This window comes from Zeus faber (genome assembly GCF_960531495.2).
Source record: "Zeus faber genome assembly, chromosome: 1".
In the NCBI taxonomy this organism is placed as follows: domain Eukaryota; kingdom Metazoa; phylum Chordata; class Actinopteri; order Zeiformes; family Zeidae; genus Zeus; species Zeus faber.
The window spans coordinates 8,049,171-8,065,401 of record NC_137193.1 but is presented as its reverse complement, the minus strand read 5'-3'; the positions used below and the strand labels follow the sequence as shown (position 1 = coordinate 8,065,401).

General features: G+C 42.7%; 2 protein-coding genes across 2 annotated transcripts; both read right to left on the bottom strand.

Annotated features, from left to right (window-relative positions):
* Positions 1-2,318: 2,318 nt before the first annotated feature.
* Positions 2,319-7,419, bottom strand: LOC307232742 (fetuin-B-like; the record flags this gene model as incomplete). Its single annotated transcript, XM_080003885.1, has 7 exons — positions 2,319-2,576; positions 3,846-3,980; positions 4,087-4,203; positions 5,748-5,914; positions 6,177-6,255; positions 6,932-7,045; positions 7,216-7,419. 7 exons carry the CDS (start codon positions 7,417-7,419, stop codon positions 2,319-2,321), a joined length of 1,074 nt encoding a protein of 357 aa, XP_079860011.1.
* Positions 7,420-9,359: 1,940 nt separating this feature from the next.
* fetub (fetuin B) lies at positions 9,360-14,234 on the bottom strand (the record flags this gene model as incomplete). Its single annotated transcript, XM_080003761.1, has 7 exons — positions 9,360-10,088; positions 10,187-10,270; positions 10,879-10,992; positions 11,770-11,936; positions 12,075-12,162; positions 12,452-12,565; positions 14,010-14,234. 7 exons carry the CDS (start codon positions 14,232-14,234, stop codon positions 9,360-9,362), a joined length of 1,521 nt encoding a protein of 506 aa, XP_079859887.1.
* Between the last annotated feature and the right edge of the window lie 1,997 nt (positions 14,235-16,231).

Sequence of the window (16,231 nt, the reverse complement as noted above, 5' to 3'; positions counted from 1 at the left end):
ACCATCATATATTAATACACAAGGTAGATTCAAAATACTTTCTGTTGACACACCATATAACAACTTATCAACAAGGTCATTTTGATATAAAATATTACTATTAATATTCACAACTAACTTCATTTAATATGTCACCAGATTTGCTTTACGTGTACCTCATTTTTATACTATTATATCTACCACTATACTGCTATTTATCTCCTATTTATTTACTTTTAATTTATTTTATGAGTGAGTGTCGGCATCTGGTGGACAGCATGAGCTACCACAGGCTCACAAAGCCCCACACTAATGTATTTAATTGGCAATAATCAACCTGTGGAAACATACGATGTCTCTGATCTCAAACTGTGAGTTTCAAAACAAGTGTCCTCAGCAACACACACCACACACGTGAGACCATCACCCTGTCAACAGAGAAAGAGACGATTTTGCACATGGCTGATAATAACACACCAATAGTTTCAAATAGTGGCACCACGTGCAAAATATGAGCTACTACAGGCCCTAAAAGACATGAATGCGGTTGGTTAACTGTAATAACTGAGCAAGTTAAGCTGGTGAATTACTTCTAACTGAAATACAGATCTTTAATACCACTGTTTAGTGAACGTGAGAAGAAAAAAAAAAAGGTTTTCCACACAAAACATTTGACCTGCTTTAACGTTTCTAATGGAAAGGACGGATCTTACGCTCTCGCTTTGAGTGTTTATCTTTTCTTTCATTATGTCTCGGTATTGGCGTTAAAAACCTTTTGTTTTTTGTATTTTGTAAGATACTGAATGCAGACTTCCCTTTTATTGACGAAACACGGGCTTCGTAATCCAATTTCAGTTAAAAAAAAATTAAAAAGAACAAATTTATTAAACCCTCCCCTTCCCCATATTTTTCGGCAATAGAATTCTATTAATCAATATCTAGAAGAAAATAATAAAAGTAAAATATATCACCAGTGCAATCGTGGTTGAACTAGTTCGACTGCTTTACAGATTATTGAAATAATTACTGTGCTGTTCGGATGAATAGGAATCTGAAAAAGGACGTTCAATATGCTGTTATATAATAACATCAAGTGTGAATTGCTATTCAGCGCTTGTTACACTTTTCTTTGGTGGTCAGATATTTGTGTATTTGTGCAATGGCCGGAAATCAAACCCAGGTCTACCGCGCAGAAGGTGGGAATTCTACCACATTATAATAATTACGACGAAAACTTAAATAGTGATTACAACCATTACAAGAGAATGTTATTACAGTTAAGACTCGATGACATCAGACGCGTTAAAATAAGACACCCGGGGCTGAAATTCCTGAAAAAGCGCGTTGCGTTGGCCAGGAATTAAACCCCCGGGTTGGAGAAACGAGTTAACAATAATCAGAACTATAAACAGAATAAAGGCACCACATTATTGTGTGTGACTACTATTTTCAAATAGAGCATTGAGAGACAGAAGCCAACATAAGAAAAGACACACATGATAAATACAAAAAAATAAAAAATAAAAATAGATGAATCCCCACCATTCTGAGCTTTCCAAGGTCTCTAAATAACCAGTATTTTGAGATGGCATTTTAAGTGTAGACATTTTCATCATGTCCACTGTTTCTGTCTGCTTCGCAAATACTATACATTGGTAAATTACAACACAACTATTACTACTAGTAATCAATAAATTATTCAATGATTGAATAAAATGGACTCATTTGATTGAACTTAGAGGAAGAGGCGAAGGTAGTGAGTAAAGCAAAGGGACCTCTGTTTGTCAAGAAGACACTCAATGAGAGAGAAATTGGAAAAGGTATTTTTACAGAGTTCAAGTAAATGATGAAGTTACCCATAAAGGATTATCCAATACATGACAGATTTACATTTAGGAACACTAGGAGAAAAAATGTTTATTAGCTCACCGGGCAGGAAAACAGTTGAAAACAACTTGTGTAACATCCAGTTTATGTCTGAGTGATTGGAACAATTTTTTGTCTTATTATTAGTCATCTCATGATGCTTATTGAATAAATATTGGATTCTTCAAATCTACTATCTACTTTACAGTGTGAACTATGCTAATAACACTGTGTTTTATAGAAGTATTTTTATACTTGTGAAATTATGAATATGCCTTTAAAGTCCCATCAAACACATTCACCCCACATTCTGATTTCAGCAATATTCAGACCTAAGACAATTGTAGTTACCCATAACAACAGTAAAACGTAAGAAGAATCACACAATTCTTTGGTGATGATCTTGCCCATTAAGGGGCCGCCGGAGCAGCCAATGGACGCATGGCCACGCTCAGTGTCTAGCAATGTCTCTGTCAGAGCTTGAGCCTGTCCAGGCCGAGGTGGTGTCTGCGAGGGCCGGGGCAGGAGCTGGAGGCCGGGGATGATCTGGCAGAGGAAGCGGGGTGGTCTAGCACGGACCCCAGGGAACCTGTGCCGGGCCTGGGGTGACTAATGCTGGGACCGGGGCCAGCTGGTGCTGAGGAGTGTGAGGGCTCGCTGGGGTGAAGGTGCACATGGGCATGCTGGTGGGGGTGCGCGTATCTGGAGTACGCACCGGCATGGACCTTATCCTGCAAAAGGACCTTTTTGTAGTGAGAACAGGATTTACTATAAAGCTATTGGCAGGCTGTATCCGTTTACAAGCACAGCAGCCTTGGCTTGTATGGGAGCCCATTTCCACCAGGAAAAAACAAACAAATCTAGAGCACTGTGGTGTGGGGATGGGGTTGTTTGAGCAGCCACACCTGACCCGGATCTAGGTGATTGGGATCAGAGTGGCTGCATGCCTGTTGCTCGTTGGTTGGTCTAACATGCAACAGGTAAAACACTCATCCCCACACTCACTCAGGAGACGAGCCCTGTCATGACACATGTTCCATCTGCTCCTGGGCTAATTCCAATGAGCCCTCTCTAGATACTAAATCATATAGTCATCAATATATTATTTAAAAATAAACTAGGCTACTAGTGGACTGCTGCCATTAGGAGCCCGTCATTCAATTAATTTGGAAAATTAACATTGATTAAGTTTTACAAGCTTTACAAATGATGAAATTCTTAACTTACTTGCTGAATTGCATGGAATTGTACGAAGCCCTTGAGAGGCTTTTAGGCAGTAAGCAGCTTTGGCATAGAAAGAATACAACTGATTTTCCTGAAGTGTCAGCTTTCATTCAAAAGCAACTGGAACCATCTGGGCAGTACCATGGCTACAGGTGGATGCACCAACGATGTTGGTTGCACGGTATTGTGACCGACCGAGAAACGCTTAGAATTCTGTAATGAGTTGTGCCCCTAATTACATCTGGCCTAACCTTACAAAACAAGCAATGCCCATAAAAGATATAGAAAATGTAAAAAATAATCAATCTAACGAGTATCTCATAATTATGACAAAATCTTATAATTATGGGATACTAAGTCATCATTTTGAGATACTTAAGTCAAAATGTTATGACTTAAGTATCTCAGATTTTATTTAAATTTAATTTAAATTTTTTTAATGAAAATGTTTTTTTCCCTGGCGGAAATGGGCTTCCACAGGCTTGAGATTCTCTCAAACCAACAAAGCAACAAAATGGAATTGCATGCAATGCAAGAACTCCTCAGCCTGTAAACCTCTCTCTCTCCACTGAACACACAGTTCTATCTAAATTGAAAGCGGCCCTCTGTTAAACAACAATGAGCTCGAAATTACCAAGATTTAGCGGTACACCTGCTTGAAATGCGGTTTCGGTGTGATTTGCCCCTGATGTGCGGTTTGCCCCTGATGTCTCTGAATCCTGGGAACGCTTCTGGTGTCTGTAATGTAAGACTGAAGGGTGTCAGGAATTCCGTACCTCGGGTTCATAGATCTCACACTGCACCTCCACGGGCTGCCGGCTCTGCAATGGGTACTCCATCATTTTGACAGGCAGTTGGACCTCAAATTGCTCCTCATGGGCTACATGTGATCCCCAGCAGAAGCCTCTATGCTGGTTGGGATGGGAGAAGCAGAAGGGTTGAGCCTGGACATCTGAAGAGGACGACTTGGCTGGTACTTCAGGACGCACCGTCGTTGAAGACATTACACATACTCACAGCAAACAGACAGTCCATGAACTGGCAACTGCTGATGTCACTTTTAGCCACTTTTTCCTTGGAACAGACCGTTTCCCGAATGGTGAACTCCACAAAGTAGGATGGTCCCACAACCCACTAAAGAAACACACACACACACACACACACACACGCACACACACACACACACACACACACACACACACACACACACACACACACACACACACACACACACACACACACACACACACACACACACACACACACACACACACACAGTTGGTTTTATAGCCTAATTGTACACAATCATTTACTGGAGATATTCCTTTGCAAACTAATTAAGAGAATAATTCTTTAGCAACATAGCAACAGCAGGAGAAAATGTGAAAGAGGTCGACGCCACAAGTTCTCTCCACTCTGCCTCGTGCTGGACAGCATATTGACCAAACTGAGCTGTGTCAGTCTGACTGTGGAGAAGTTTGCGGTGATCCTGGATCCTCGCCAGTTCCTGACCTGCCGACGTTGCCATGGCAGCACATCAGCAGGATATCGGGGCAGCAACCTAACCCCTGGTCCAGAGCCTCATTTCCTGCCTCCACGCTTCTCTATTCGAGATGGGGACACTCGCCTTTGTCGGCCGACCTCCACAGCGTGTCCAGAATACAGAGGCAGATTTCAAGTTCAACAAACCAAAATTCTTCCTGTTCATTCTGGGCTCTTCACAGGCTTCTCATTTCTGCTCACAGTAAATGGAATTGCGCCTCCATATCTACAATTATTTGCCAGATTCCAAACACCAGCTCGTCCGCTCCTTTTCCTCCACCCTGCCTTTGGTACAAGGACTCAGACGTCGCTCATCCCAGTTGCAACCCTCCTGGCACTGTAATGGTGGAAAGAAAAAGCTCCCCTCATCTCTGAGAATGAGGTAACCCCTGTCTTTCATCAGAGCCGGAAATACTCATCTCTTCATGTTACATCTTGACCCTACTCGACCCGACCCGACCTCTCCATCCCTGATGGATGTTCATTCTTTTGTCTCCATAAAAATAGAAATCTGTTGCTCCACTCATGTTATTTGTTCCAATTGAAGCCTTTGCTGGCTTTGGCTGTGGCATACTGTATAGAGGGTCAAATACTAATAACACATGTACTCATGGTGACTCTGTGGAGAAAATAATGAGGTAATTTATTTTTTTCGTACAAGAAGAAAGTGATAAAAACAAATAGAACCGTGCTCCACTGGAGGAGAAAAAAAAAAACCTCCCCTCCAATCCTCTGAGTTAGGTTTGTGTTTAACGCAATGAGTGCTCCAGAACAGCAACGTGTTGAAAACAGCAGGATTATAGTGTTGAATATATCATCTTAAAGCGGTGGAAATGTGAAATACATGCTTCGCTCACGTGCACATTCCGATAACAGGCACCGGGAGTTTTATCCGGCCTTGGTTTTTCCTCCTGTCTGTATTTGAGGCAGGCCTCTATTTGTTGGTGTCGACCACGCCCCTGGCATTTACAAGGCATTTAGGAGGCTCGTTTTTATTTGAGTACCGGTTTATATCTGATGAATAGGGTCAAATACACCTCGGGATACATATGTTGTTTGGTAATTTTGTTATTATAGACTTTTATTTGTCAGAAACGTCAACAGCACTCTCATAAGGTAGTCCGTGTTCAACCCACCTGTGAGCTGGCTTTTGTGATATTCTCCAGGTGAAAGTAGTTGGCCAGACTGCTCTCTGCGTTGAACCTCATCAAGGACAGATTGGCCGTCTCCATAACGATGGGCTCATCCAGTTTGTCAGCTGTGGGGCAGTCAGGACACACGGCGACCACTGCAGTGGCAGGTACTACACACAGGGGTGAAACGTCACACATGGGTTAAAACAACAGGAAACTCATTCAGGTTTTGCCAACAACGACTTAACTAGTCAACTTTTGCCTGCTTCAGTATCCACAGTGAAAACTCTCCAACATGGTATCGGAAGCAGATATTATTCTTAAGATGATTTGCCACGATGTGCCTTCACTTTTAAAGCCCTGGCTATGGAATTGTTCCTTCCACATCATCAAAAGTCTCAATAATGACATGGGTCATTAATGGCCTGATACCTTGGCGGATAACACAGGAGTAGCTCTGGAGACGCACTTGAGTGGCAACGAAGGCTGATACCTCACATTCTCCATACACCTGCAGTGCAAGAAACACATGCAAACGTAAGGAGTACTACAGCTGCTCAAACAGAACAAAATGTGTTTTTTTCCCCAGACGATGATTTCACTGTTACTTGCTGCCCTCCTTAGTTCCCCATCGCACCAGGAATTGGCTGTGCAAAATTCCTTTAGATGTCTTTGCAAAGTAGATGGTACCGGTGCTATAGTCATATAGTTGCTGAAGATATTAAGCTACTGTATGTAGTTGGTTACCATGCTAACTAGTGCGCCAGTGAAACAAACATAAAGAAACACGTAGCATTTACTTAAGCCTCGCAACTAAATGCAAACTACACTATTTATTTTGTTTAACGGTTTATTTTCGGCCAGTGCATAACAATGTAAAGAAAAATGATTTCAATCTGCTGAAATTACAGCCTTTTCCTTTTTGGACCACCGACTCAAGGGTCAACACAGCCACTTCCCACTTCACCAAAGTTCAAATTGAGGTGAAACTTTGCGACAATTCAAGTGGCTACCACTAGCGAATCTACCAAAGCCAACAAATACATTGAAATTCATTGAATTTGGTGCAAAAACTTGCTGTCACATACACTGGCGATGGCACATCACTGAGATTTTTATGTTAATATGTCGCTGCATTTCAAACATGCAACCACATGTGTCTCAGTGTGTCCCAAAATTGAACTCACTGGAACATCTGCTATGACCCTGACTTCACACTCTTTCCACGGTTTTCTGCTGGTCACATGACATTTTGTCTCCAAAATGTCTATTGTCAGTTTATAGAGGGATCCACCTTTCTCCTGCACAAACAGAAAGGAAGAGTAAGAGGAGGAAATAGAGAAAGAGAGAGGAGTCATTTTGTATGGCAAACATCAGAATACCGACAAAAATACAAACAACAGCGTTTGTCTTGTCTGGTCTAAAGTTCCAAATAATCAAAATTGTAGGGGGGGGGAGGGTGTTCCCTCACCTGTTGAGGAGTGTGTGCGACATCGTAAAGCCGGTTGAGGCTGAGGATGTATCCTTGCGTCCTTTCCCGGTTGATCTGATCCAGAGCCACCTCTGCCACCCGCACCGCTTCCTGGCTCTGGCAGCCGCTCTGGTCCACCTTGGCAACACTCCCCAGTTGCAGCAAAGCCAGGAACAGCGCCAACAGGCACACCTTGACAGTCATGCTTCAAACAAACACACTGATGCACCTTGCCGATCGTACCGAAAAACTGGATTTGCCGCTACCCTGACGCTGGTGTTTTCATCTGTTCCAAGCTAAGCTTAAAGCTCAAACATCTGGCATCTGTGCTGCAGGCTACAGGCTATGGGTAGATATTTTGAGTATTCTACCCGACTGAAGAGCTAAAATGACATGCTGGCCTGTAGCTAGCAGCTAACCATGTGAGGGAAATGAGATCTTTGGTGAAATGCCTTTTGAGGCAGAGGTCAGTCTGGGGGGAACTGCTGGACTTTCCCCTCTTTCCCAAAGAACAAGCAAACACTCACTATCTGCGATAGGCCAGAGGCTGAATCCCGCAGAGCGATTGGGTCATAGGGGAACGGGGAGAGAAGAGGTAAATTCATTCCAAAATGCTTAAATGTAGGACCCTTACAGTGAATGACCGTAGTCGTTGTGGTTGTGGCCGTTTTCTGGATTGACCGCTGTTAGGGCGAGACTTTTTGGCGGTGGCAGTAACCGCACACAGTCTAAACACCATCTGCAGAGCCTTGACAGAACCGCTCTGATTTGAATAGAGAACAAATCAATACTCACAGTTGAGCACTTTGAGATTCCCTGAGCCATTTACGTGATGGAGGTAAACAAAACTTTGACTTCACACACCATCCCCTAACGTTTATCTCAATTTTGCAAAAGTGGCATTGTTACTTATAGTTAATGGTGGTTGCCCATGAGTGCACTTTGAGTGGGCATTACAGTTAAAACTGCACCTTAAATTCATAGATAAGAGCTGTTGTGCTTATGTAGCAAGCAGGATAAGAGCTTAGCAGATGTAGCAAACAAGACATTTTACATGTTCATGTTAAACCACACATGTACATAGAGGTTACGTTAAACTAGCTTGAAAAACTGCTGGTAAAGTCTATGGTAGAGGGTAGGGAAAGCTTAGTCAGCAGCATAGCTTCCTCTCGGGTCAATACATTGTCATTTTAAACTAGTTGGGCATTGCTTTAAATTTGCAATTAAGATATTAGACAAGACTCCTTGTTTATGTGAACATACAAGGGGGCAGTGATAGAACAGACTGAAACTGACTGTAAATGTCGTAAATGTCGTAAGCTCTACAAAACCTCTAGTCACAAGATACATCACCGCACCAACATGAAAATATGTTTAAATTTGTGTTTATGAAAAGAAAAACCTTTGCAGGCCATCGATCAAAATTGGCTTTGCTCGTTGAATTCCTGCAATGCAAAAGAGATTTCACAGTGTGTTCTTTTTTGCATAGCAGTCTGAGGTTATCATAGCATTCATTTAAATAATTGTGTAATGAAACAGGATAGTTTGCGAATGGTTAAAGTTTTTATATAAGGATGTATCGTGAGACAATTTCCATTTTCTGCAAGGCAATGCGGCCTTACAACAGGTTATAAAATGACAGATTTGTCGACATTAAGAGACACACGATACACAGAGATTGAGTTGTGGTATCATTTATTGCTTTGTGTAGCCCAGCACTGACATACAAATATTCTGAAAATCCAAAGACATACTTTGTATTGTATATGTATTGTTTTGTTCGAAGATATTTGCTTAAATGTCTGTATCTAAATGGAAAATGAAAGATTAATTTTGTACGTTGTAAATTAGTCCGTGAGTAGTTGATGTAGTCATGACAACACCGGGAGTTATGATTGGATTATTTTGGTATTAGTTGGGGGCAACGGCAGAGATTAGCGATGCAGAATTTCTAGATTAGAAAAGCCAGGCTTGTGATTTAAGCCGCAACAGGCGGAGTAATGTGTCATTGTGCAGAAACTCTTGCGGAGAGACTGTTTAGCTTTAGTATTAGCCCCAGAAATATTTAACCACTCAACACTGCTCCTTTCTCAAGTCCCCTTAAAGTCCAGTTGAGGTTTATGGACCAAGCTCCATTGGTTCTCTCATTCCGTCAACTTAAACATGGGGTCTGAAGCGAAGACCTGCCCCACCAGGCTGTTCTTTGCCTCTTCTGTGATTGGGGCGGGGCACTCTTCCCCTGAGATCATGGAGGGGAAAGGCAGGATGGTGGGCTCCCTCTCCCCGGGGATCTGGGGGTCTGGGATGAGTGGCAGGGTGACCCCTACTTCAACCGCTGTAGCCGTCTCCTCTGGGACAGAGGGGAGGGGCTGGTCCATGGCAGGCATCACCCGCACTGAGCCATCTGGGTGCCGGTGGACGTCCTCGTGGGGATGCTCGTGGTGATGGTGGTGGTGCTCGTGGGCATGGAGGTGAGTGTGCTTGTGGTCGTGGTCGAGTGCCAGCTCATGGTCGTGCTCGTGGGTGTGCACGTTGGCTACCGTGTGGTTGTAATTGTGGTGGTGGTTTTGCAAGTCGCCGCTGTGGTCGTGTGCCTTGATGTGGTGTCTGTGCACGTGGTCGTGGTCGTGGCCATGGTCGTGCGAGTGGTCATGAGCGTGCGTGTGTGTGTGCTGGTGGTCGTGTGTGTGGTGGTGGTCGCTGCCCTCCGCATGCACATGTGTGTTATCGTGTTGGTGGTGGCTCTGGGTGTGGTCGTGGCTGTGGTCGTGGGGGGAATCTTGGGCGTGGTCGGCGGCCCCGGCGTGTTGGTCGCTGTGGCTGTGGTCCGTCTCTCCTCCCAGTAGATGGAGCTTCTCTTCCTTCTGGGCAGCCTTTCAGAACACACCGCAACACCCACAGTAAGAAACTCAGCAAATATAATGTCTAGCGTGGAAAAAAACCTTCTGTGATTTTCTGTGCGGTTCTTTACCTCCGGCTCAAAGACCTCACACTCTACATTGATGTTCTCTTCCCCTTGGGCGTTGACAAGGGATCCCTTGCAGAAGCCCTTGTGCTGTGGGGTAGGAGAGCAGAAAAGAGAAAACACAGAAACAAAGAAAATTTGGATGAGGATGAGAGGTGGAGAGAGAGAGAAGGAATGGTTTAATTAAGGTACAATTAAAACAACAAAAAAAAAAAAAAATCACAAAATCTCTAATTAGAAATGTATGTATTAAATATTAAACCAATACATAACAATAATGAAAAAAAAGAAAAATAGCAATATGTTATAAAAAATTATGATAATAATAATAATAATAATAATAATAATAATAATAATAATAATAATAATAATAATAATAATAATTTGACTCAACTGTTACAAGATTACATTGAGGCAAAACCTTCAATACTACCCTCACTGTCTTCATAAACTATGTTGTGTACAGGCAGTTTGACAACTGATGACGAATGTACTTTTTGTTAGTTGCTTTGGACAAACGCAATGTAATCTATGTGAACAAAGAACTGGAAAACTGGAATGTTGGTCCAAATACCAGGGACTTCAATGATGTGTCGCATAACAAAAAAAAAAATGCAGCACCCTTCAATGATATTGAGAGTTTGCTCACTGACTTTCTGACTATTTACAGTTTTTTTTTTTTTTTTAATTGTACTCACTGCAAACTCGCAATCCATGAGGGGGCACTTGTCGCTCTTGGTGGCGTCGGTGCTCTTGGCACAGCTGGTTTCTTGGATGGTATACTCTGCATGGTAGAAGTCTACCATACCTCCCTTGAAAAAGTATACATAACAGGGTGGGTGTTACCAAGGCGTTGCAAGTATGTAAAGTAACATATTATGTTACTATACATACTTGCAACACCTTACAAGCCCATTAGATATGTTGCAGTGGCCCATTTAAGCCCATAGACAATCAATGGCAAATTCAAAATACATCATGACATTACATTTCTTTTGTAAACCAAAATGATGGCTTACAGCCATGACTTCTTACACCTTTCCAAGCATCAGTGAATTTATTCTGAATCTAAACGATTCTTTGAGCATGTGACAGGAAGCTGTTTTGAATTTCAAGTGAATAAAATCTTACTGGCTCCAATGTGCTCCGGGAATGCAAATGAGTGGCAGCACACGTACGCCAGAATGACGTACGCAACAGATCTCTTTTTCGACTGGGACCTAAATGTGCAAGTCTGAAGTCAAACGAGGACCTCTGTTTCAATGCTCTGTTCTCAGAGGTACAGTATCCGTGCCATTGTTTTTCAACCACTCTGGTGAGCGCTTACCAGGTGTACCGGGAACATTTTTTCAAATTTCACTTAATTATAAAGGAAATTAGCTCTTGTGTTGCAAGATCAAAATTCCAGGGCTGTAATAGATCATGTGGTTCATCAGTGCCAGCCAGAACTTGAACAGGTTTCACCCTGAAGTTTTCCGTGGTTAGTAACCCGATAGTAACGTGCCATGGGATTACTTCATTGTGAAAATGGTGCCGTGGCAGAAAAAAAAAAGGTTGGGAAAAGTTTGATAGGGGCGCCCGGCACTGACCTGGGAGGTTGCCCGGGTGATTTTCCCGAGCGCAAAGTCATTGGCCAGGCCACTCTCCTTGTTGAACTTCTCCAGGGAGAGGGAGGCGGCCTTCAGGATCTGGGGCTGGTCAAAGCGGGTGTAGGACGGACAGTCGGGGCAGATCTCTGCCACCTTCGCAGCTGGAACTGGAGAAGGAGGGAAAATATTTGTGTATATGCGTGTGTGTGTGTGTGTGTGTGTGTGTGTGTGTGTGTGTGTGTTGTATCCATGATGATAATGCATGCTGAAATGTCAATTCTAAGTGCAATCATTTTTTTGCCTACCTGGCCTGATCTGGCAGCTGTATTTGTAGAGGCGCACCACCCTGTGCACCAGATTCATGTAGATGGAAGCTTTGCACTGTCCATATACCTGCAGGAATGAAAGGCCGCTTGTAAGTATTTACCTTGTGGTGTTCATCGTCCAGCACAAACAACAACAAAGACGTATTTAAAAGTTTGTTGATTTTCACCGAGTTGTGATATTGTCGAAAAATGTAGATTGGAGGAAATTGAGGACAAAAATAAATGGGAGGTGTATTTCTCTCTTGTGTGTATGTATGTTTGTGTGTGTGTGTGTGTGTGTGTGTCTGTGTGTGTGTGTGTGTGTGTGTGTGTGTGTGTGTGTGTGTGTGTGTGTGTGTGTGTGTATGTTTTCTGACCGGTGTGTTACTAGTGGGCCGCTGCTCACAGGTCTTCCAGTCCTTCCGACTGAGCACGTGACACTTGGTCTCAACGACGTCCAGGGTGAGGTAGTACACCACCCCTGTCTCCCCCTGAAAGCAAACACAAATACACACAAATTAATACATATTTATTTTCATTTTATTTATATATATATATATATATATATATATATATATATATATATTTGGACTGTCAAAGTTAACACGATAATAACACTTTAACGCAAATTAATTTTAATGCCTTGACACATTAGAACGCGTTCTGTAAGCATTGTAGGATTTTTTTTGCATAGAGGAAGCATATTTGTCCACTCCCATGTTGATAAGAGTATTAAAAAACTTGAAAAATATCCCTTTAAGATACGTTTTCAACAGATGAAAAATGTGCGGACAACTATGGACAATGATGATTTTAATCGTGATTAAATATTTTAATCGATTGAAAGTCCAAAAGGTATGCTCGATTAAAAGCGCTTTTAATTTGAAAATACAACTTGCGTGAGATAGAAAGTACTGTAGTTCTCCAAATGGCGACCTTTTCACTCAAATAGTAACTAAAGTACTCGTGACATTGACTTAAATATCTTTACTTCATAGGATTGGAATACATTGCGCTGACATTCCTTTTCCTACAATCAATTGATTCAATCATTGTAAAATAAGTTATTTTTTAACTCAATGTATTTCATTATGATTCCATTTGTTTGTTTATTTATTTCACTCTTTCTTTTTATTTTGCGTCATCTCAACTTTCCTATTTTCCTGTTCCTGGGTCCCTCACAGTCATTCATTTACAGTATTTTGTAATTTCCTCATCATTTCATAGTGCATTTGTATCTACGTTCGATGGGTAAAAGGAAGATACGACCAAAATCAACAAAGTTGTGACCAATTAAAAATAAAGTAAAATAAAGTATTAGTTTTTTACAATGCAGAGCAAATGCAACGATTGGATTTTCTCCTTGAAAAAAATACACATAAAAAAATGAATATAGAAAATATATATAAAAAATACAGAAATGTTTATATATATATATATATATATATATATATATATATATATATATATATATATATATATATATATTTTATAGGAGGTAGGTGCTTTGCCTCCTAGAAAAATATATTTTCTTAATAATTAAAATACATTTAAATTTTAAAATTTAATTTAAAAAAAAATTATGTCACCAACTGGGGAAACGTTAACCCCAATTTCATATGACTAAATAGGCTACATACTAGTACATTTACTACATACTACATACTAGTACATTTACTACATACTACATACTAGTTTCTACCCACCTCTGATGATGGGATATTCAATACAGTTGTAAGACCGGGGCCATAGTGGACCTCAGTTGTTTAAGAGACACACACACACACACACACGCACACACACACACACACACAGACACACACACACACACACACACACACACACACACACACACATACACACACACACACACAAACACACACACACACACACACACACACACACACACACACACACAAGCGCAGAGGGACTAACGTGTGTCATGGTGTTGACGCTGGCCAGGCGGTACAGGCTGAGGACGTAGCCCTCCTGCCGGTCTCTGTTGATCTGGGTGAGCGCCTGCTCCGCCGCTCCGACGGCCGACGGGTCCTTGCACGAGCCCGACTTCATCCCCGGCGCCGCCTCGACGGGCGCGGCCCGCACCTGCCCCCAGCCGGCGGCCGCCAGCAGCAGGACCAGCGCACAAAGCTTCATCATCATCGGCGTGGACGTCTCTCTCCAAATGCTCTACCGCTCCGTCTCTCACTCAGTCAGCGACTCGGTGGAAGGCCCGGGGATGGGGGAGAAGCACTCACACCGGGGAGATGGGAGCGCTGTCCTTTTATACACCGCCACCTCGCATACCTTCACTGTCAAACACCCCCAGACCCCCGCCCCTTTTCCACTCCTCCGTCCACTCTCTCCCCTCTTTACCGTTGCCTTCTCTCTTTTTCTTTTTTTATTTTCTTCCACCCTCGCCACTTTCCGCGTATGGGCTCATTCGGCGGCCCGGCCCCCTCCATGGAGCCAGGTAAACATGACCCCTGAGCTCCCACTGTCTCTCTCTCTCTGTCACACACACACACACACACACACACACACACACACACACACACACGCTCTGCTGATCCATCAACCCTCTTATCCGCCGTGTGATCGCCGTCACTGTCAAAGAAGGGACTTGCACAACGGTGCTTATCAGGCAGCCCCCCTCCCCTGCCCCCGCTCTGTGTGTTTGGAACGAGGTCTCGCTCCAGATACAAGACGCCGACTTGATCAGCGGGTTTTGACCACATCACCCCCCCGCCCTGTGCGTCGATGACGGCGACAAGTAAACGGGGCAAAGACAGAGGGCGTTTGCTGACGTTGTTGTCGTTGGTGTTTATTCATTTCTCTGTGGTTTTCTTTTTGCGATATAGCGCAATTCACCGTGATAACACTGTAATCTCCAGGTGCGTTGCAAAGGCATTTCACTGCACATATGTGTGAACGTGTGCATATGTATGTGACGAATAAACCTCTTGAGTCCCCAGAATCTTGAATCACACTGTAATAACACGGTAATAACATTAGAGTAATTTCGTAGTTACATAGTGAAAATTTATACCTTCTCGCTCATTGTTTCCACGCCCGTAGTTATTTCAAGATTCAAGATTCAAGACGTTTATTCATCACGTACATATACAAACCTTCATACTTATATGCAGTGAAATGTCTTTGCAACGCACCCGGAGATGATGCACAATAGTTACTAAACCCAAAATAATAGCTAACCTAGTTCCTACCTAGCAACTAACTGAAACTAACTGATTCCTAAAACTTCACGCAGTAAGTGAACAGAATAATATAAATTAAATAAAATAAAAATTAAATACAAATGTTGTATTCATATTTTCTCATGCCGTACAGTATATCCACCTAAATTTGTATAGAATTTTTTTATACCCATAATCATACTAGCAACTAGTACTAATAGTGCTTCGCTATTGACTTTAATTGTTTGTAGAGTGTATAGTTTGCATAATTGGAGACTTTTGTTTATTATTTGGCCTTTTTTTCCTCTGAAAACGTGATTATTTTTCATACAAGCTTTTCAATCCAATCCCTCGGACGTGAAAATGCATGCATGCATGTCAACGAACGCATCCTGATTCCGATTCCGATTGTTTCTTCATCCGAGAAACTAAAAAAAATCAAAACAAGATGACGGAGACTATGAAGTTTATCGTTTATCAATTTATCCAGCCTGGATTTCTAGAACGCCAGGCAAAAAAAAAAAAAAAAATGTCGAGACTGTCCGACGATTGTCGCCACTGTTTAATCACTGTTATTGGCGACCGGAAAGCCTCAACTAACCTCCGCCCTGCAGGGATGTATCAACACCGCAAACAAGCCTTGATTGTATCAAAGCTCTCCCCATGCTGTCGTCAGACGCCACGGACGGTGACGTTTGACAACGGTACCAGGAGGCACGCCGTCAGAGCTCACGCAGGGTTTTTCGCTCCTCCTCCTCAAACCGCGCTTAACGCGAGTTCCTTCACTTTCTTCGTTCCACCCTGGCGAGATGCCCTCGGCTGGACCGGACCGGGTGGACCTTCGTTTTATTTGTGGTCTTTCTTGTCATTTGGCACCGCCGCCTGCGGGGGAAGCGCCGTCGAGGAGGCAAATGGCGCCAACGAGCAGCTTGTCGCAAGCAGTCCTTCCCGGAAGCAAGGGCT